Genomic DNA, 23,358 nt, shown 5'->3' with positions numbered 1-23,358 from the left:
ATTATATTTTTTTCAGAAAAAATAAATAATTTTTAGAGAAAATGAAGACTAAAACTCAAAATTCACAAAAACTTCAAATGCCACCCTAATACAGCTGAACAGAGACTGAGGAAAAGTCAGCGGTTTTACGTTTCAAGAGTCAAGGCGGCCATGTTTGTTTTCTTCGTGAGCCGTGGCCATCAGTCTATGACCCCACGTCAAAAACTTTGAAATTAATTTTAAATACCGTTTGTATAATGAGCATTTTCCGAGCATTTTAGTGACTTTTTGGGGGGCGAGCATTTTAGTGGGGAAAATGAAGCAAAAGCATAATGTACAAAAGCCTAACAACACTAGAAAACACGAAAACAACAAACAGAAGTGCTCGTTTGCATACGTGTAAACAAGTTTAATCCATCGATCGAAATCATAATTAACACTCAAAACAAACACTACTAAAAAGATAGATATCCGGTACCTTTGTTTCATGATCGTTGGTGACTTCTGAGCAATTTTGTGAATCCTCTCGAAATTACTAGCTCCAGTGAGAAAAGAACTAAATAATGTTTTGACAGTCGATCTGACTGAAGACATGGCCGTGTGCGATCTCCAAATCCACCATGTTTACGATCAATTCTAATGCCTTGAAAACTATCTCTTGAAAATATTTTCGTTTCAAAAGCCTTGGTAGTAAATTTGCAAAATTCCCAATGTTTCAAATATCAGGGATTTGGAGTGATTTCTTTTAAATGAGAGAAATTTTCATTCAGCAAATGCTGTTATGTTCACAGGCCTGGATGGCAAACGTGGAATGGCTTAGTAGCCAAACCTTCAGATGCAATATTCACCGCCTAGCGCGCGGTGAATATTGCGACTTATAACCCACCCAGTATTTTTTGCGCGCGCTCATTAGATAAAACGCATCACGTGGTACAAAATCGGACGACGGGTATCAGCGAATATACCCCGTCCAATTTGACATCCGCCGTCCGATTTTGTAGGCAAGCAGAAAACAAACGAATGAAGTCACCTTATTCAATTCAAACTTTTAATGAAATCACAGAGTTAAAAGCTCACGTAAACCAATCAACTACATTTGTTTCAACCACGGGTTTATCACTGTAGGTTTTCCTATAAATTTACGGCGATAAAGAGTGTTGTAGAACTTAATCGGAGGGTTATAAAATAAATAAACCCCTTTTAGCTTGCTGGTATATTGGAGGATAATGCCCTTGGCTGAAAAATTGTACTCAAAATTTCACAGTTACCCACGAAGCTTCGCTTCTCGGCCAACTGTTTATTTTTTGGACAATCTTTCAGCCGCGGGCATTATCCTCCAATATACCAGCCGCCTGAAGGGGTATATTTACTAAATAGTCCGAGCTCCTCGACCAATCAGAATTGAATTCACCCCTGGAAACTATACTAAAGTATATTATGCACGTAGAGTACACCAAGCAAGTAAAGTCAAGCACAGCAATATTAATAGAACTCAAGTAAAGTTAGTTAATTACTATATCGGGGACATAATAGTTCCCCATACATAACGTACTTACCGGACCATTCTAGCTCATTCTATACAACCGACATACCACGCGTTTTTAGCGAAGCACCCAACTCAGTCTCATTACAGGAGAAAAGCCAGATACTGCTGACAAAAATAACAACTTATCTTCCAGACTTCAGATACTGTCAAATTAAATTTACTTTATCCAAGCAAAGAAACAAAAAAAGAAAGATATTTCTATCACGTCTACAAAATTTTCTGTTAAGGTATTTACCACAACGGATATTAGTAAAAATAAATTTTGTGTTTTCCCTATTATCTAGTTAATTTTGACGTTGTAACATTCAACCGATTGGAATTTGAGTCAAACAGTTATGTTTGCCAATGATGCAGTACAGGTTACATTTATTTGGCTGTTCCATTGAAAAAAGATACAAACATTTGTAACGGTCGTTCTTTCGAAAATGTATATAAAATGTCAAGTTAGTAAAATGCGATTTTTCATAATGTTTACTACCGCTGTTTGTTTCATATTTTTAATCAAGTTACGATGGCCTAAAACCAAGAGTCTTTAAGGTAAGCTGGTTTTAAAACTTACGACCTCACAGGCCAAATCAAAGCGGAACGGATTAAATTAAAATAACATAAATGGAATAACTTACAACAACAGATACTAACTAAGACCGACATAAGCACAGAGAGGTAGCCTGGGTACCAATCACTATCAATTGTTTTCTTTCCGAGAGCGCGAGAGGTGCGTGAAAGCTCGCGCTCTGGTAAAGATAAGAGGCTGGTACCCAGGCTATCAGCTGTAAGAAAAGTTGTCAACAGTGGTCAATACTATAAATTCCTCTGCTATTCGCTAGAACGGACCACACTTACGAATACATCTTTTTTCAAAATGGCGGAAAGTACATTATTCTTTTGTCTACATATTGTCCCTCATGACCTTGTGTTAGGCCAAAAAAATTTTTGAATTCAGCAGATGCAATCGAGGCAATGAGGGCCAATTATCACGAAGAAAATTAAAAGAATAATGTATTTTCCGTCATTTTGGAATAAGGTGTATGATTACAAAGGAAATTAAACTGTTCTATTAAACAAGAATTCCGTTTACTTTATCCAAATTAATTTTAAAAACGCTTTATCATTGTTTGATATGTACCAATTATGGAAAGTTTTTAGGACCTTTGATGCCTTTCATTTTGTTACCTTTTTATCGAATCCTAAAATTAATCCATCATAAAAATAGGGAAAAATCCCTCATTGACCGTGACAACAAACACAAAACTACTCATTTCCGCGTACGACGCCAAACGGCAGACAGCAAAAGTTTAATTTTTGCCGTTCGCGTCAAAAAACGTTATGCTACATCTCTCTAGTGACATGTTGGTATGTACGTCACTAACAGGATTAAACCTGTTACTGGTATTCTTTCTACGATGACGGCCTCAGTTTCATTTCAGTAAATTTGAGGGAAATATGTCCTCTGAAGCCATCCCAACAGGCCCCTTGGTAAATACGTTTGTTTCCCAGGTATTGTCCGTTTAGATTGGAGTGGTGGCAACTGTTGTACCACCAGGCGCCTGTGTTGTGTGTAGCAGCACAGTGCTTGTGCCATCTGTCATTATCTCTGTCTTTTGTGCTAAACGCCATGTTATTATGATATGTTAACGAATCTCCCGCTGTACCTGAATATGAACCCACTTCAAGTCGATACTGCGCCTGCTCATCACCAATATTGAACTTCCCATATTTGGCATACGCTTTACCTCCGCTCCAGTCCTTTAGCTCCACACGAAGAGAGCTGGGTCTCGAGGCCGTCAGTCGTCAGAACTCAGCAGCCAGCTGACCAAATCCTGCTTTGTAGTCGTTCCATCCCCGATAGAAGTCTACCGAGCTATCCTGTCTTCGCTGAAACACTGTCCAGCCTCCACCGTCAGTGCGCATGTCACAGTAGACAGTAAAGTGTCCTCTACCGTCTGGGTTGACAGAGTACAATCCACTTTGAGTGTGGCCTGATTTGAGCAGATCTGAACAATCTGACAAAAGAGAAGCGCTTGCTTTAAATTAGCTTGTCAGTTTAACAAGGCTCTATAAGAATTTTTAGAGAGTTGTTAATTTTACTTGTGTCTTGTATGTTACTTGTGTAACACACTTTACTCCGTCCACACATGAGCAAATAGTAGACGCGCTCTACTTTAACAATTATGTTGTGCTACAATATCACTTAGCAAGGTAAATAGTACTAACAAATTGCGGCATTCCTGAAATCAATCAATCTAACACTCTCTTTGTGACAAATGCAATCACTCCGTTTATAACCTACCTTTCGGAAGTTTAACTTCAACATAACTTATTGTCTCAATATGAAACACGCCTGCACTTGTAGCCACACAGATATAGATTCCAGCATCCTCTTCTTTAACATCTCTTATGACAAGTGCCTCGTTTGTCCTGTGACTCCTCCCCACGGGCAGTGCTGCTCCTTGTCTTTTCCAGCCAATGACTGGTTGTGGATCACCGGTAGCGCTGCAGTTTAACGTTAAAGTGTCGCCAGGAGAAGCAAACAACTTTCCAGGCGGCTTGACGGTAAACACAGGAAGTGGAATCACAACTAGCTGAGTTTTCCTTTCAACATTTCCTAAACGGTTGACTGCTGAACAGAAGTACCAGTCAGAGTCAACTTTACGGACATCAGAAATTTGTAAGACACTGTTGTTATACTGCGCCCTCCCCTGGGGTAACTGACCAGACGATTTCCTCCAGGTGACCACTGGCGCCGGGTATCCGGTCACGTGACAGATTGGTAGGGTGGCGTTACTTCCTTCAGTGACGTATGATGGTCCCCGATGAAGAGAAACACGAGGATAAACTGTAACCAATAAATAACACTTAGATGATGAAGTGATTTTTAATTAGGTTTTGCTTTTACTCTTTCTTTTCCGGCCCTGTAAATATCAGTCATAGAAGACTCATGACCAAAAAAATTCGCAAAAATTGGCTTTACATCCCCTTCCTGTAAAACTTTCAGGAAAGCGTGACTAGGCTTTTACCCAGTCTCTCCGCAAATTTGAGCTAAAACACTTGAATGTGGCCTGCGTTCTAATCCTCACAACTTGATATAAAATGGCCGCCGATGCGGAGGTTTGGGCAAACGGCGGTTGTAAGGGCAGAGAGAGCTTTTGAGATTGTTTAAAGAGAAAGAAGGCAGTACTAATGGGATTTCTATTGATTTTGATCGTCAACTGCGAAATACAAGCGAGGAATGAATCTAAATTGAGGTAGGACCCGGCGATATCAATCAATGAAAATCAATCATTGATTGCAATCAATATAATCAATAGTAATCAATAATAATCCATTGATTATTATTGATTGGTTCAACCAATCAATAAAAATCGATACTCACTCACCAAATCGTCTTAATTGCTATTGATTATTATTGATTTTCATTGATAATCAATAACTGATTATGCAACTTTATGGCGCGGCCGTGGTTTGAAATATGACCGTGATTTATGACCCACGTCCATGTTACCACGAATTACGCGTCCAGGGTGATTGGATTGCACATGTTTTTCATTGCATTCCCACCGGACTAGTAAGTAGAAATTAACAGTTACATGTAATAACATGTTCTTGTTTCGAGACAATCAAACGTTATAGTAAGTTTTTACAGTAATAGTAAACTGTAGTAAAATGCTGCAGATTTGAAACATTTGATTTGTAAAAACACAAAGCTCACAGCAAATAAAGTTTACCGAATGGTTTGTTAGTTCATATGGTGCATTTTATTGAAAATAAATAACAAATTTCATAATCAATAATAATCAATGATAATCAATAAAAACCGATACTCACTCAACTTTAAGGCATTGATTTTTATTGATTTCCAATATTAATCAATTAATTGTTATTGATTGTTATTGTTTATTATTGATTTTTTTATTATTGATTTTCATTGATTGATATCGCCGGGGGTAGGAGTGTGTACTTGGTACGATACGTTACGAACGCATTTGGGCTGAAATGCACTGAAATATTTGCTTTCTGCGTTCGAATCCTCGCCTGGTGCTTGGAATGAATGCCTGAATGTATCTATGAGTATAAGGAGATCGTTATATTTTGAGGAAAAGGGTTTTTGGGATAAAAATACTCGAAATTCCGGGACGCTACTTGGCCGAAAAATATATGCTAATTTATGCAAATTAGGTTATTCATGAAGCTTAGATAAATTGTAATAAATTCTATATTCATTCTTTTTCAGCCAGAATTGCTGGATATGTTGCCAATATAACAAGGAACATTTTTGCTTTTAACTTTTCCTTATAACCTTAAACATTTGAGAAGCTTGTTGCCTTTTGTCCAAAATTTTTGGTCACTTTATGCTGATTTCTGCTAATTAGATAAATATATTCAAAAATATTATGGGATATTTCGAACAAAAGTATTTTTTCCTGAAAGCCTGTTTCATAACCTATCGAAAGAGGTATGTCTTTCTTCTCAGATGTAAATATCTTCTGAGGAAATAAATAAAGACTGTTTTTTGACCGGACAAGTAAATGGGGAAGGCATGCCGGAAAGTAAAGGAGAACCCGGTGAATCGATTTCATCTCCTGCTGTTATTGTTTCTCCTGTGACGTTGACAGTGAACGAAGGTGGATTTAAATTAAAGAAAGCAGCTCAAGGCAATTTGGTAGTATCCTAATGTCATTTTAAAAATGTAAAAGAAAACATTCTTCATTTTTTACCATAAGAACAGGATTTTAGTTAATCTACGAATAAAAGCGTTATTCAGGATTAAAATGGAACGGATTATTTTAAAAAGAACTGGTAAATATTGTTTGCTTCCAATCGAGTTCCAAAGAAACGGGTTTCTTCCTAAAGAAAACGGGAAATGTTTTCTGTTTCTCGAATGTGATTATTGGTAATCTCAAAACTTTAAACATGTTCGCTAAAACTGCAAGGACTTACTGTATAATTAACTGTGTGACACATTGAAAAGTTTATTTCAGAAATTACAATAACAGAATCTTACCATTTACTGCTAATCGCACCACTTCCAGTGAATTCCCCAGGATGTTTGTTGCTGAACACTGATACACGCCTGAGTCATTTCCTGTCACCTTAGTCAGCTGCAACTTTCCTCTTGAATCTGCTGATTGAGTGATTTCTGACTGATTGTCTAGTTTACTCCACACTACTGCAGGCTCAGGATTACCGCTGGCTGAACACTGAAACGAGGCTGATCCACCTTCGTTCACTGTCAACGTCACAGGAGAAACAATAACAGCAGGAGATGAAATCGATTCACCGGGTTCTCCTTTACTTCCCGGCATACCTGCGGGCCCTATGTCTCCTTTCTCACCTTTGGTACCAGTCTCTCCCTTTATCCCAGCAGGTCCCATAATGCCTTGCTTGCCGCTCCTTCCTGGCGATCCCATAATGCCTTTATCTCCCTTGTTTCCAGTTCTTCCTTTCTGTCCCCTTCGTCCCCGGGCTCCTTTGTGTCCTCTTTGTCCAGGTGGACCGGGAGGGCCTGGGGGACCTGACGAGCATGCGACACCCTTTGACTGACAGAGATGCAATCTCCCCTCTGATAAAAGTTTGTTGATTTTGATCATCGATTCCGCTGTGCTTTTAGATTCTGACTCGTTCTTTGTTGATTCAACATGACGGCTGTGTCTAAGCTTATGGGATTGAATTCCTACGAAGGAAATGAAAACGAATTTGAAACCACTTCTACTTACAAAGGCAGAAAAAGAAATAATAATCCACAGATTGGTGTCTTTTATAAATGCAATCTCCCCTCTGATAAAAGTTTGTTGATTTTGATCATCGCTGTGTCTTTAGGTTCTGACTCGTTCTTTGTTGATTCAACTTGACGGCTGTGTCTATGTTTATAGCGCTGAATTCCTACGAATGAAATGAAAACCTTTTTGAAACCACTTCTACTTTCAATTTTTCTATGTTTGTAGGGCTGAATTCCTAAGATTGAAACGAAAACGTATTTGAAACCACTTCTACTTACAAAGGCAGAAAAAGAAATGTTAATTCTTTTTACAGATTGGTGTATTTAAAAATTTTAATTACTTGTCAGAGAAATTTCTTTACGTTTGAAGGTGAGGAATAAAAAAATAATTTCTGGTGTGCGTTTATGTTTGTTCTGGCATCTTCGCAGAAATCCTTGCCCCAGAAAAGTATTTATTGCTCTTTAACCCACAAGATGGCTGAGACGGAAATAATTGGCATTTTATAACCTTTAAAAATATTAATAACAAAGCGGGCGAGTGACGTCACGTCTCAGACAAGATGCAGACAAACAAACCGAAATGGCGGACGGTTTTCCTTAAACACTTTCTAAAACAGACAGTGTTTCTAAAACACTTTCATAAAACGAAAACTTCGCCTAGTTTTCTTCTATTTCTTTCAAAACACGCTGATGTTTTCTGAGCCTCGTTGGGGTGTAATCATTTGCACTCTATTTTAAGACATCGCGCGCTTTGCTATTGGACTTCTGAGTTGAACATATCCTTTGTAAATTTTCTAACTTAAAGGCTGTTACATTATCATTTTGTTGGTCAGAGTTAAGGAAAATTAGGTCGATTCACTATTTGCGCTTGAAGTTGTTTGCATTGAATTGAAAAAAACATGACCTGCTAACCCTAGCTTCCGTTTTCGTGGCGGCTGCATCACACAAAGAGAACAAACACGTTCATTCATTATTTATTTTAACTCTGCTATTTCCATGGCATTTTCATTGGAACAAGCTTTCATTCTGACGCGATTGTATTGTATGATTGTAACAATTTGTAAACTCTAGCTTGTAGTGTAAGGCAAACTTACCAGGAACATTCTTGATTATGTCTGGATCGTTTGACGGCGGCTTGGCCTCTGCAACGCTTTCAAGAGCGTTTATTCTTTTCTTGTGCTCGTGTAGCTCAAGCTCAACTCTTAAAAAGCCCGCGCAGTAGAACACAATAGACAAAACAGAAATGATAGACGCAAAGGAAGGCATAGTTTGCTTTTGAACAGCCATGATTATGGTGATGTTTTAGTAATCCGCAAGTCTACAACGCAGAGGAATGAATACTGCTTCAGCTCGTTACGTGATACCGAAATCACGAGTTTGGGTAACTTGCCAAATTCTCTGCTATTCTTGTTATGCGACAAAGTTCAATTTTTGTTTTTATATCTCAGTACAGTTCGGATAAAGATAGGTCCGCTAGGTGTACATGTATTGGCTCGTTAACAAGTCCGCAAACAAACTTGATCATAATAGCCGTAGTCAAAGTTAGTGCCCACATCATATGCACTGCAAATTTAGGTCATACATCAGGCCAGAATTTCTGTTGGTTTAAGGCCCATTGGATCTCATCATAGTTAGTCACCTCTACTAACTATGATCTCATCCATTATTTGTCAGCAATCTGCAATTCAACAACGCAGTGGAATAAATTCTGCTTCAGCTTGTTACGTGATACTATGATCACGAGTTTGGGTAACTTGCCAAATTGTCTGTTATTCATGTCATGAAAGACAAAGTTTTTTTTTTCATTTATTCATAGTTTGGATAAAGATGGCATTTTCAGAGTTTTGGTTGGTTGAACGCCCATTGGATCTATACCACCATCAGCAAGATCTAAGGACTGGGTACAACCTCTGAAAATTAACCGCTGATCGGCTAAAGAAGCCCTGCTTTCAAGTCAACTACGTATACAATGAAAAGGCACCAAAAACAAGCAAATTCATGCTTTTGACAACAAAAAATATAGATTAAATTGGTGTAAAATGCTACATTATACTAGCAATTCTTTTTGAGAAGAAGTGTCCAAAATTATGCCCAACAAAATGCTAGCATAATTGGTGGGCCTAGTTGCCAACCAAAAGCTACAACGTACGTCCCAAACTGAAATCATTTCTTTTCAACTATTAGCCCCGGTTTATAATTGTAATTTACTCTGAAAACCCTTAGAGGTATCACGATAGAAAGCAAATGTGTTTGCAAACTAAAACTAGAAAAAAACTTTTGTACGTGGTCGCAAATATCCAGTAACCCCTTTCAACGTCACGGGACTCTAAACTTTAAAAAATAGGTCACCAAGGGTGACATGAGTCTAATGCCGTATGGCATAGTGATACAGATTGCGCGGTTTTCGTAAGCCGGTTAAAATTGGTTAGAGGTTTGTGTTCGGGAGTTTAATTTAAAATGCTTATAGCAAGCTAGGGGCATCGTGGATGATTATGGATGAAAACGAAACAGTCATAAATGTTATATGCTTCACAAAATTTAAAGTATGAACAGGAGTTGATGTTACTTCTTCCGTATTGTCCGTAAAAGCAGAAACGATTAAACATTTGGACAAGATTGCGTGACGATTTACAAAAAGCATGTTCATTACAACAAGGGTTGAAGAACTTCACATCGTTTTCTTTCAGATTTTTCACCATTTTGATGATGACTCTTGAAACAGATTTTGCAATAAAAGCACTTGAAATAGTGACTGTTACTCCATTGTACTGTAAGCACTTAGTGACAGATTTTTCTAAAAACGGGTGTAAATGCTCACGTCAATATAATGATGACCGTTTGAACGCTGGAAACTAGGCAATTATTATCGAGCTACCATACACAGGAGCGAAGACTGTTTATCATGATGTACAAATTTCGCGAATCATCACTTCCATATCAATGTAACCATTTTATGATTTTTCTAGCTGTAAGAAGAACTTAAGATCTCTGAGAGTCGTAAAAGCATGAAATTCGATTTCCGTGTATGGCAAAGGCCGGGACAGTGTAATACTGCAAAGCGGCCAAACAAACGCATTTTGATTTAGTCGCGTAACTTGATTTACATTTATCCATGTACATCTTTTATTTTTGAAGGTTTTTGTTTGCACTGTAAAGAAAAAATTGGTCAAAATTCAAATGACTTAAATACAAAATACGAGGTAAAGTTTTCTATTTTTTAAAACAGAATAAATATTTGGTCGCATTGTGTAAATAAACGCGAGTCGCCGTCGAAATATTTTTTCTCAAAGACGTCTTGCTTTTTAAGCAAGACGAAAACACAAGTGCTTAACTGAACTGAAAACGAAGATTTATTTTCACAAAAAGCTTACAAATGTCTTAACTGGAAAATTATTACGTCCTGTTCAAGTGTTGAATAATCGTGACTTGAGAAAGAACTTTTAATTATGCGTGGGAACACGTGTCGCTGATTGGCTGTTTTTAATTGAAACTAATCGTGCGTGTCCGTACGGAGTCCGTTCTTGCAGCTGATCATTGTTTTCTACATTACAGCAAACGATTATCGATCCCGAACCATTCCCTTGGGATTGCTAACAGCTTTTTTCATATAACAAAGAGTCTAATGCGCATGCGCAAAGCGCACGCAAGCATTAGACTCAAAAAACCGTAATTTAAAGTCCTTCGCCATGTGCGAATTTGAAATGGGACACAAACACGATTTGCAGCCTTTAAAAGCTGGTTCTCATTTAATCGCCACGATCGTTTCTATAGCCTCTGTCACTTCAAAACGTTTTTTTTTTTGCGATTATCTGAAAACATTACACAGACGATCGCTAAAGTCTGCGGCGACTGGGGCGATCACGATCGCTTGGATCGCCCGTGTTCTATCTTTTTAGCCTCTCTTTTCATTCTTCGCCGTAAAACTCAATACCTGAGAAGAAAAGAGAGAGTTTTGCTCTTTCATTCAAATGTGCCATTATCTAGGACTAAAATGATTGTTTTTCGTAGGACTTCGCTCGTACCAGGCGATCGGGACGATCATATGAGAACCCCCGATCGCCTCTAATCGCTTCGACGGCCTACGATCGTCTCAGTATTTGCAAACGATCGATTCTTGTACAGACCTATGGCGTCTAACGAAAGAATACCGTGACACATGCAAACATTGTAGAACTAATAAATGGAATTTATTGACAATAACTTTTAAAGCTATAAATATAAAAACTTACATTTACACTTACATGCGTTTTTAGCGAAGCACCCAACTCAGTCTCGTTACAGGAGAAAAGCCAGATACTGCTCACAAAAATATCAACTTATTATCCAGACTTCACATATTGTCAAATTAAATCTACTTTATCCAAGCATGAAAAAAAAAACAAAATATATATATATTTATCATGTCTACAAAATGTTCTATTAACGTATTTACCACAACGGATATTAGTAAAAATCAAAGTTTGTGTTTTCCCTATTAACTAGTTAATTTTGACGTTGTAACATTCAACCGATTGGAATTTGAGTCAAACAGTTATGTTTGCCAGTGATATTGTACAGGTTACATTTATTTGGCTGTTCTATTGAAAAAAGATAAAAAAATTTGTAACGGTCGTAGCTTTGAAAATGTATACGAAACGTCAAGTTAGTAAAATGCGATTTTTTATAATGTTTACTACCACTGTTTGTTTCATATTTTTAATCAAGTTACGATGGCCTAAAACCAAGAGTCTTTAAGGTAAGCTGGTTTTAAAACTAACGACATCACAGGCCAAATCAAAGCGAAACGGATTAAATTAAAATAACATAAATGGAATAACTTGCAACAACACATACTAACTCAGACTAACATGAGCACAGCGAGGTAGCCTGGGTACCAATCACCATCAATCACTTCAATTTCTTTCCGAGAGCGCGAGAGGTGCGTGAAGCACACGCTCTGGTAAATTAATATAAGAGGCTGGTACCCAGGCTATCAGCTGTAAGAAAGATTGTCAACAGTGGTCAATACTATAAATTCTTCTGCTATTCGCTAAAACGGACCACATTTACGAATACACCTTTTTCAAAATGGCAGAAAATACATTATTCTTTGGCTACATATTGTCCTTCATGGCCTCGTTTTAAGCCAATGATTCTTTTCAATTCTGCAGATGCGATCGAGGCAATGAGAGCCAATTACAGAAATACAAATATTTCGTTTACGTTACCCAAATTAATTCAGTTGAAAAACACTTTATCATTGTTTGTAATGGACCAAGTATGGATAGCTTTGATGGCCTTTGATGAACAAAGAGCAAAGATTGGTGACGTGTTCGTATTTACGTCACTAATACGATTAACCTGTTACTGGTATTCTATCTACGATGACGGCCTCAGTTTCATTTCAGTGTATTTGAGGGAAAGGGGATGTTCCCTGAAGCCATCCCAACAGGCCCCCTCGGTCATTACGTTTGTCTCCCAAATATTGTCCGTTTAGATTGGAGTGGTGGCACTGGTTGTACCACCAGGCGCCTTTGTTGTTTGTGGCAGCACAGTGGCCGCTCCATCTGTCATTATCTCTGTCCTTTGTGCTAAACGCCATGCTATTATGATATGCTAACGAATCTCCCGCTGTACCTGAATATGAACCCACTTCAAGTCGATACTGCGCCTGCTCATCACCAATGTTGAACCTACCATATTTGGCATACGCTTTACCTCCGCTCCAGTCCTCCAGCTCCACTCGTAGAGTGCTCGGTTTAGAGACCGTCAGCCGGCGGATTTTGTCGTTTCCTAACCAAAACTCAGCAGTCAGCTGACCAAAGCCTGCTTTGTAGTCGTTCCATCCCCGATAGAAATCTACCGAGCTATCCTGTCTTCGCTGAAACACTGTCCAGCCTCCACCGTCAGTGCGCATGTCACAGTAGACAGTAAAGTCTCCTCTACCGTCTGGGTTGACAGAGTACAATCCACTTTGAGCGTGGCCTGATTTGAGAAGATCTGAACAATCTGAAAAAAAAAAGAAGCGCTAGCTTTTACTTCGCTTGTCAGTTTAACAAGGCTCTATTAGAATTTTTAGAGAGCTTTTAAGGTTACTTGTGTTTTGTGTGTTACATCAACAACACACTTTACTTCGTCCACCTATGGGCAAATAGTAGACGCGCTTTACTTTAATAATTAAGTTGTGCTACAATAATTATACCACTTAGCAAAGTGAAGGGTACTAACATATTGCGGCATTCATGAAATCAATCTAATAATCTCTTTGTGACAAATGTAATCATTCCATTTATAACTTACCTTTCAGTTTTCTTACTTCAACATAACTTATTGCCTCGATATCAAACACTCCTGCACTTGTAGCAACACAGATATAGTTCCCAGCATCCTCTTCTTTAACATCTCTGATGATAAGCGCCTCGTTTGTCCTGTGACTCCTCCCCACGGGCAGTGCTGCTCCTTGTCTTTTCCAGCTGATGACTGGTCGTGGATCACCGGTAGCGCTGCAGTTTAACGTCAAAGTGTCGCCAAAAATCCAACAGCAACTTTTCCAGGCGGCTTAACGGTAAACACAGGAAGTGAAATCACAACTAGCTGAGTTTTCCTTTCAACATTTCCTAAAACGTTGACTGCTGAACAGAAGTATGTGTCAGAGTCAACTTTACGGACATCAGAAATTTGTAAGACACTGTTGTTATACTGCGCCCTCCCCTGGGGTAACTGACCAGACGATCTCCTCCAGGTGACTACTGGCGCCGGGTATCCGGTCACGTGACAGGTTGGTAGGGTGACGTTACTTCCTTCAGTGACGTAAGATGGTCCCGGATGAAGAGAAACACGAGGATAAACTGCAACCAATAAATAACACTTAGTTCATGAAGCAATTTTTAATTAAGTTTTGCTTTTAGAGGAATCAAATGAGGCCGGACTATGTAAAACGGAGAAGTTTAAATGTAAAGAATGCACTTCAAGGCACTGTAGTAGTATCCTAATGTCATTTTAAAAATGTAAAAGGAAACATTCTTCTTGTTATAGTTGTTAAAAGACATTTTTACAATAAGAACAGGATTTTAGTTAATTGACGTATAAAACCCTTATTCAGGATTAAAATGGTAGGAAAATGGAAGAACTGGTAAATATTGTTTGCTTCCAATCGACTTCCAAAGGAACGGGTTGCTTCCTAAAGAAAACGGGAAATGCTTTGTGTTACTCGAATGTGAATATGGGTAATCTCAAAATTTTAAACATGTTTGCTATAACTACACGGACTCACGATTTAACTGTGTGACACATTGTAAAGTTTATTACAGTAAACTACAATAACCAAAATTTTACCATTTACTGCTAATCGCACCACTTCCCGTGAATTCCCCAGGATGTTTGTTGCTGAACACTGATACACGCCCGAGTCATGTCCTGTCACTTTAGTCAACTGCAACTTTCCTCTTGAAACTTCTGACTGAGTGATTTCTGACTGATTATCCAGTTTACTCCACACCACTGCAGGCTCAGGATTACCGCTGGCTGAACACTGAAACGAGGCTGATCCACCTTCGTTCACTGTCAACGTCACAGGAGAAACAACAACAGCAGGAGATGAAATCGATTCACCAGGTTCTCCTTTACTTCCCGGCATGCCTGCGGGTCCTATGTCTCCTTTCTCACCTTTGAGTCCAGTCTCTCCCTTTATCCCCGCAGGTCCCACAATGCCTTGCTTGCCGCTCTTTCCTGGCGATCCCATAATGCCTTTATCTCCCTTGTTTCCAGTTCTTCCTTTCTGTCCTCTTCGTCCCCGGGCTCCTTTGTGTCCTCTTGGTCCAGGTCGACCGGGAGGTCCTGGGGGACCTGACGAGCAAGTGACACCCTTTGACTGACAGAGATGTAGTCTGCCCTCTGATAAAAGTTTGTTGATTTTGATCATCGATTCTGTTGTGCTTTTTGCTTCTGAATCGTTTTTTGTTGACTCAACATGACGGCTGTGTCTATGTTTATCGACTGAATTCCTACGAAGGAAATAAAAGCGGATTTTAAGCCACTTCTTCTTATTAAGGCAAATAAGAAAGAGTAATCCTTTTTTACAGATTGGTGTCTTTAAAATTTTAAGTAGTTAGAGACCTCAAAGTAGTTTCTCTTTTTTTGAAAGTGAGGAAGAGAAAAATAATTTCTCGTGCGCGTTTATGTTCGTTTTGGCATCTCTGCAGGAATGTTTGCTTCAGACAAGTATTTATTGCTCTTTAACCCACAAGATGGCTGAGACGGAAATAATTGGCATTTTATTAGCTATAATCTCTCCTATAAACAATGAAAACAGTAAACCACCTTTTATTGCACTTCTGAGTAGACAATATATCCGTTGCAATTTTCTTATGTAAAAACTGTTTTATTATCATTCTCAGCTGTTAGTCAGAGTTTAAGCAAAATTAGGTCGATTCACTATTTGCGTTTGAAGCTGTTTGCATGCGTTGGATTGAAGAAAACATGACCTGCTAACCCTAGCTTCGGTTTTCGTGGCGGCTGCATAACACAAAGAGAACAAACACGTTCATTCATAATTTGTTTTCACTCTTTGCTATTTCCAAGGCATTTTCATTGGAAAAAGCTTTTATTTTGATGATTGTATTGTATTATTGCAACAATTTGTAAACTCTAGCTTGTAATGTAAGACAAACTTACCAGGAGCATTCTTGATTATGTCTGGATCGTTTGACGGCGGCTTGGCCTCTGCAACGCTTTCAAGAGCGTTTATTCTTTTCTTGTGCTCGTGTAACTCAAGCTCAACTCTTAAAAAGCCGGCGCAGTAGAACATAATGGACAAAACAGAAATTATGGACGCAAAGGAAGGCATAGCTTGCTTTTGAACAGCCATTGCATGATTACGGTGATGTTTCAGAAATCCGCAATTCTACAACGCAAAGGAATGAATACTGCTTCAGCTTGTTACGTGATACCAAGATCACGAGTTTGGGTAATTTGCCAAATTGTCTGCTTTTCCTGTCATGAATGACAAAGTTCAATTTTTTTTTCATAGCTTTATAGTTCGGATAAAGATAGGTCCGCTAGGCGTACATGTATTGGCTCATTAAGAAGTCCGCAAGATAGATAGATAGATTTTATTAGTAAACTCATTCAAACAAACTTGTACATAATAGCCGTAGTCAAAGTCAGTGCCCACATCATATACACTGCAAATTTAGATCATACCGCAGGCCAGAATTTCTGTTGGGTTTAAGGGCCCTAGTCAGCCACTGACACGTATGTTTTTGTTTACATGAGAGAATTTCTGTATTATATTTTTCCTGGAGCGTGTCTAAACGAAACAGTTCACTGTAAAACTGCTAAAGGTAATTAAACAGACTTCCAATAACACAACTTACAGCAGTGCAATAGGATTACGCTTCACCATATGATTTTCATAATTTTGATGCCATTGAAAATGTCGGAGGCTGACTAAGGTCCTTTAAGGCCCATTGGATCTCATCCATTATACCATCAGCAAGATCTAAATTTTTTCTTTTTTATTTCCCACATAAACAAAACGGCGGCTTTTTTCTATGCGACTTAGTCCGCGAGAAAAAAAATCTTCTCTTTCTCGTAAACAAGTTTGGTGACTTATCAATTTTTTTCTCATATTTTGAGTGTAGCGATCAGATTCTTTCTGTAAAACGAAAACAGATCAATTATTATGTTTCAAAAATAGTCACTGGAAATGTGTACTTTGCCAGTACTTGCAAGGGAATTATTAAGGAATTATGTGGTATATACAAGGTCCTCGTGCAGCTAAACGAATATGGTACCCACACTTCTTTATTTCAAAATTTAAGTCCCATTGAGGTAATCAACAAGTAGGCAAAGTTTGGTTGAAAATCTACGTTCAGTTCTTTTTCGGGGCAATAACCTTAACTGAATAACGTGAAAAACATATTTCTCTTTCTACACCTATATAACACTACTTTAAGTTGCTCAAATGTATCTGATCTGATTTCGTGACCATGGCATAGCTGACGTCATCTCTTTTTTATTTTTAGCAAGGACTACTAGGTACAACCTCTGAAAATTAACCTCTGATCGACTAGCCCTTCTTTCAATGCAACCGCGAGCACGTTTGTTGCGGACACGAAATTTTCGTCCGAGACACAAAAATAGGTTTCCAATTTTTGTCAGAAAAAATTGTTTTCACAACAAATGTTTCCTCTGAAAATTAACAATGAAAAGGCAGTATTTATGTGGAGACCTCGGAGAATTGGAGCTTCGTAAAGGTCTTGAGAAGTGTTAGAACACCAAAAACAAGCAACGTCATGCTTTTGACAAAAAAATGTACTTAAAATTGGCGGAAAATGCTAAATAATGCTAGCAATTCTTTTTTGAGAAGAAGTGTCAAAAAATGCTCGTTATGCCAAATTATGCCCAACAAAATGCTAGCATAATTGGGAGGGTCTAGTTGCCAACTAATAGCTACAATATACGTCCCAAACTGAAATCATTTCTTGACAACTTTTAGCTCCTGTTTATATCTGCGATTTACTCTGAAAACCTTTAGAGGTACCCTGATAGGAAGCAAATGCGTTTGCAACAATGTACACAGTTCTGGCAAACTAAAACTAGAAAACAACATTTTAACGTGGTCGCAAATATCCAGTAGCCCCCTTCAACGTCACGTATAATACTTGTCTGGAAAAAGCCATAATTATTTGCGAATTTGAAATGGGACACAAACACGATTTTCAGCCCCGAAAGGCACAAACAACACTCTGTTGGTATGATATATTAAGCAGTTCCCCTGATTTGGAAATAACAATTCAGCATTATAAAAGATTCAACACAACGAGATTCGGGAAGCAATCTATCAAATTTCTCGGCTGTACACGTGGTCTAGACTCCGAGAATAAGTTAACTAAATGCTTTTTCTTGTACAGACCTATCGCGTCTAACGAAATAATACCGTGACACATACAAACTTTGTAGTACATGGAATTTATTGACAACAACTTTCAAAACTATAAATCTATAAACTTTCATATTTTTTTTCATAATGTCACGTTTAACATTTTGGTATTAGACTTCATTTTAAACCATTCAACTTTTATGATTACTTTATTTTCTAGAAGAACCTTCCTCCCTCCAGTTACCCCAATTAGTTTCAATGGTTGCTTACTTGACTGTCTTAGCTTCCTATTGAGCTAAACGGCCTCTATAACTCAGCAATACATCAACAGCATACCGTAAAATTCCCGTTAAAGGCCCTGGGCTTATACAACTTTATAAGGGGTTCTGGATGGGCTTATAAGCGGAGGGACTTATATCCGGGAGGGCTATTATAAGCGGAATACAAAAAAATGTTTCCAAACGAGAAATAGTTTTTAATTAAAAGTCACAATAAAGCAACATTAAGCCCTGTTCAGTACTGTTATCCAGTAGAGGTTGGCTTATATCCGGGGCGGCTTATAACCGGATGTTTTTTTTTTGTTTCCAGGTAGATGGGCCTATAACCAGGGGTCTTGTAAGCGGCTGGGGTGGGGGGGGGGGGGGTGCTTATAACCGAAATTTTCCAAGATCGTCTTTTCCGAGTGTATGCGTCGAAGAAACTTAATTAATAAATGCTGTGTTTAGACAGGGCGCTGAACTTCCTTTTTAGCGCCCACATTTTAAAAGATCAGCGTTTGAACCAGGACCTTTCTAACTCATTCTACACAACTCAAGCCTACTTTTCATGCATTCTAGCGAAACACCCAACTCAGTCTCGTTACAGGAGAAAAGCCAGATACTGCTCACAAAAATATCAACTTATGATCCAGACTTAAAATATTGTCAAATTAAATTTACTCTATCCAAGCATGGAAACAAACAAAAAATATATATGTATTTCTAACACGTCTACAAAATTTTATATTCAACGTTTGCGCTTTGCCTATTAACTACCTTATTACATGATATTTTCGCGACACGTTAATTTCGCGATTTTGAGGTGCGCATATTTCGCGACACTTAAATTTCGCGATTTTGCAAGAATGTTGTATTTTGAATCACTTTAATTTCGCGTTTTTGAGTAGACACAATTTACATTTCCTTGGCAATATTATTTTACATGCCCTTGAATTAAATAAAAACAACTTCATTAATCCGGATTAATAAAAAAATAACGTCAAATTAACAAAAAAGCAAGGGTGGGACTAAATCGCGGCAAATAGCTACAACAGAGCAGTTAATGTCCACACGTAGGTTATGCTTGTACGTGCATTAGTTATTGTTCTTGAGTCAATGACGACAACATCCATATTTAGATTAATATTTCCTTCCTTCTGTGGCACTAAACTTATTTTTTCTTAATTATTGACATAATGTGGGTCACTTAATTTTCGCGTCATTATATGTTCGCGACACTTTTTGTTCGCGTCACTTTAATTTCGCGATTTTTTTGGAATCGCGAAATTAACGTGTCGCGAAAATTTCACGTAATAAGGTAGTTAATTTTGACGTAGTAACGTTCAACCGATTGAAATTTGAGCCAAACGGTTATGTTTGCCAGTGATACGGTAAAGGTTACATTTATTTGCCTGTTCCGTAGAAAAAAGAAAGCTACTTTTAAATCTTACGACTTCGCAAGCCAAATCAAAGCGGAACGAATTAAATTATAATAACATAAATGGAATAACTTAAAACAACACATACTAACTCAGACTAACATGAGCACAGCGAGGTAGCCTGGGTACCAATCACTATCAATCGTTTTCTTTCCGAGAGCGCGAGAGGTGCGTGAAAGCTCGCGCTCTGGTAAAGATAAGAGGCTAATACCCAGGCTATCAGCTGTAAAAAAAGTTGTCAACAGTGGTCAATACTAAAAATTCCTCTGCTATTCGCTAGAACGGACCACACTTACGAATACACCTTTGTCCAAAATGGCGGAAAATACATTATTCTTTTGTCTAAATATTGTCTCTCATGGCCTCGTTTTAAGCCAAAGATTCTTTTGAACTCTGCAGATGCGATCGAGGCAATGAGGTCCAATTATCATGAAGCAGTTAAATTAATAATGTATTTTCCGCCATTTTAGAAAAAGGTGTATGATTACAAAGGAAACTGTTCTGTTAAGATACAGAAATAAAAAAACTCCGTTTATGTGATCCAAATCAATTTTAAAAACGTTTAATCATTGTTGGTAATGGACCAAGTATGGAGAGCTTTGATGACGTTTGATGATCATGATGGTATTACGTCACTAACAGGATTAAACCTGTTACTGTTATTCTTTCTACGATGACGGCCTCAGTTTCATTTCAGTAAATTTGAGGGAAAGGTTATTTCTAAAGGTGTCCCACACTGCTCCTCGCATATCACGTTTGTTTCCCAGGTATTGTCCGTTTAGATTGGAGATGTGGCAACTCCTGTACCACCAGGCGCCTGTGTTATATGTGGCAGCACAGTGCTTGTGCCATATGTCATTATCTCTATCTTTTGTACTAAACGCCATGCTATTATGACATGTTAACGAATCTCCCGCTGTACCTGAATACGAACCCACTTCAAGTCGATACTTCGCCTGCTCATCACCAATGTTGAACTTGCCATATTTTGCATACGCTTTACCTCTGCTCCAGTCCTCCAGCTCCACTCGTAGAGTGCTCGGTCTAGAGGCCGTCAGTCGGTGAATTTTGTCGTTTCCTAACCAGAACTCAGCAGTCAGCTGACCAAAGCCTGCTTTGTAGTCGTTCCATCTCCGATAGAAGTCTACCGAGCCATCCTGTCTTCGCTGAAACACTGTCCAGCCTCCGCCGTCAGTGCGCATGTCACAGTAGACAGTATAAGATCCTCTACCGTCTGGGTTGACAGAGTAGAATCCACTTTGAGTCTGGCCTGATTTGAGGAGATCTGAACAATCTGACAGAAAAGAAACGTGTGCCTTAAATTAGCTTTTCTGACACTATTAGAAATGTTTCGTCAACTTGTTACATAGAATATTTGAAAGAAATTTCCATGAAGTTTAAAATATTTGGCCTGATACGGAGATACGATAAGTACAAAAAAGGCGACGAAAATAGCGTGATTGCGTTTTGTAACGATGAGTACGGCGGTTTTGTCAGCGCCAGCGAGCTTGACGAATGTTGGAACTTGTGGGCGTGAGATGGGATTATATAGCAAACAAAGTTTTGCTAACGACGGTTTGAAACGGCGCGGAAACAGAGAAAAACTCGATAGAGCTGATCGCCTGGCAGCCAACACTTGTTACTCCATGCCAGAGGTACAGGATCTAGTTTCTATTCTTCGCGAAGATATGGCAGCAAATACGGAAATGTTAAACAAAAAATAACAAACGAACGTAGCATAGAGAAAATTTAGCAAGTGAAGCCGGAAAAATATGAGCACAATCTGTCTGTGACACATTCAATTATTCTATTATTTTTATAACTTACCTCTGGGTTTCCTAACTTCAACATAACTTATTGTTTCGATGTGAAACACTCCTGCACTTGTAGCCACACAGATATAGTTCCCAGCATCCCCTTCTCTGACATCTCTTATGACAAGCGCCTCGTTTGTCCTGTGACTCCTCCTCAGGGGCAGTGCTGCTCCTTGTCTTTTCCAGCTGATGACTGGTCGTGGATCACCGGTAGCGCTGCAGTTTAACGTCAAAGTGTCGCCAGGAGAAGCAAACACTTTTCCAGGTGGCTAACGGGTAAACACAGGTGGTGAAATCACAACTAGCTGAGTTTTCCTTTCAACATTTCCTAAAAGGTTGACTGCTGAACAGAAGTATGTGTCAGAGTCAACTTAACGGACATCAGAAATTTGTAAGACACTGTTGTTATACTGCGCCCTCCCCTGGGGTAACTGACCAGACGACTTCCTCCAGGTGACCACTGGCGTCGGGTATCCGGTCACGCGACAGGTTGGTATGGTGACGATACTTCCTTCAGTGACGTAAGAAGGGCCCGGATGAAGAGAAACACGAGGATGAACTGCGACCAATTAATAACACTTAGTTCATGAATTGATTTTTATTTAGGTATATAATAAGAAGCGGGTTTTGCTTTTAGAGGAATGAAATGTGGCCTGACTATTTTATAAAATGGAGAAGTCTAAAATTAAAGAAACATGAAGAAAGCACTTCAAGGCACTGAAGCAGTATCGTAATGTCATTTTAAAAATTCTTCTTGTTACGGTTGTTAAAAGACATTTTTTACAATAAGAACAAGATTTTAGTTAATCAAAGTATAAAAGCCTTATTCAGGATTAAAATGGAACGGATTATTTTAAGAAGAACTGGTAAATATTGTTTGCTTCCAATCGACTTCCAAAGAAACGGGTTGCTTACTAAATTAAACGGGAAATGTTTTCTGTTACTCAAATGTGAATATTGGATACCTCAAAATTTTAAACATGTTTGAACTACAAGGACTCACTGTACATGTATAACTTTGTGAAGCATTGAAAAGTTTTTTTTTTAGTAATTACAATAACCAGAGTTTTACCATTTACTGCTAATCGCACCACTTCCCGTGAATTGCCCAGAATGTTTATTGCTGAACACTGATACACGCCTGAGTCATTTCCTGTCACCTTAGTCAGCTGCAACTTTCCTCCTGAAACCGCTGATTGAGTGATTTCTGACTGATTGTCCAGTTTACTCCTTCACAGCGGTCAAACGCAAAAATTGACGTCACGTCCGGTCTTCGCCGCCTCGAACTTTCGACTTGAAAGTGAGCAAAATTTTGCAAGAAATTGTTAAAGAAATAGTACGGTGAAAGACAGTAGAATTTTATAGATCTTTCAAGAACGAATATGCTACCTCCAGTTTATATCTAGAGTTAACTAGGAGAGTTTCTGGTAGGAGAACATTAGCTAAATTACGTATTGGTAATCACAAGCTAATGATCGAACTGGGCAGATATAACAATACGCCCAGAGATAATAGGCTTTGTACAGTCTGTGATTGTAATAAAACCAAAGAAGAAATTCATTTCCTCTTTTATTGTTCCAAATATGCAACAATAAGAGACAACTTTGACAAGAAAATACGACCTATCATCCAAAATGTCAGCCGGCTACCAATGCCTGACTTGATTTTAGAATTAATGTATTCTTCCGATTATTTTCTGACCAGACGACGTTCGAATAGTATCCCATGATGCATTTCCTTTCATCT

General features: G+C 38.5%; 1 protein-coding gene and 1 pseudogene across 2 annotated transcripts in view; both read right to left on the bottom strand.

The window, feature by feature from the left end:
* The window catches only part of LOC144660457 (uncharacterized), a 49,664-nt pseudogene extending 33,501 nt beyond the window's left edge, over positions 1-16,163 (bottom strand). The window contains exons 1-5 of the transcript XR_013572092.1: positions 15,894-16,163; positions 14,556-15,215; positions 13,521-14,068; positions 12,059-13,229; positions 1,572-2,143 (exon numbers count right to left, since the gene is read on the bottom strand). The product of XR_013572092.1 is annotated as an uncharacterized LOC144660457 (transcript). The remainder of the gene's footprint in view (positions 1-1,571; positions 2,144-12,058; positions 13,230-13,520; positions 14,069-14,555; positions 15,216-15,893) is intronic.
* On the bottom strand, positions 3,805-8,925 carry LOC144660481 (peroxidasin homolog). Its single transcript, XM_078521121.1, has 3 exons — positions 8,336-8,925; positions 6,528-7,196; positions 3,805-4,361 (listed from the first exon to the last, which is right to left on the bottom strand). The coding sequence occupies exons 1-3, from the start codon at positions 8,526-8,528 to the stop codon at positions 3,805-3,807; spliced, it is 1,419 nt and encodes a 472-aa protein (XP_078377247.1). The 5' UTR covers positions 8,529-8,925.
* Positions 16,164-23,358: the final 7,195 nt, after the last annotated feature.

The sequence above is a fragment of the Oculina patagonica genome, chromosome 7, assembly GCF_052425735.1.
Source record: "Oculina patagonica isolate OP01 chromosome 7, crgOcupat, whole genome shotgun sequence".
Classification (NCBI taxonomy): Eukaryota; Metazoa; Cnidaria; class Anthozoa; order Scleractinia; family Oculinidae; genus Oculina; species Oculina patagonica.
This window is presented reverse-complemented; position numbering and strand designations above follow the sequence as displayed.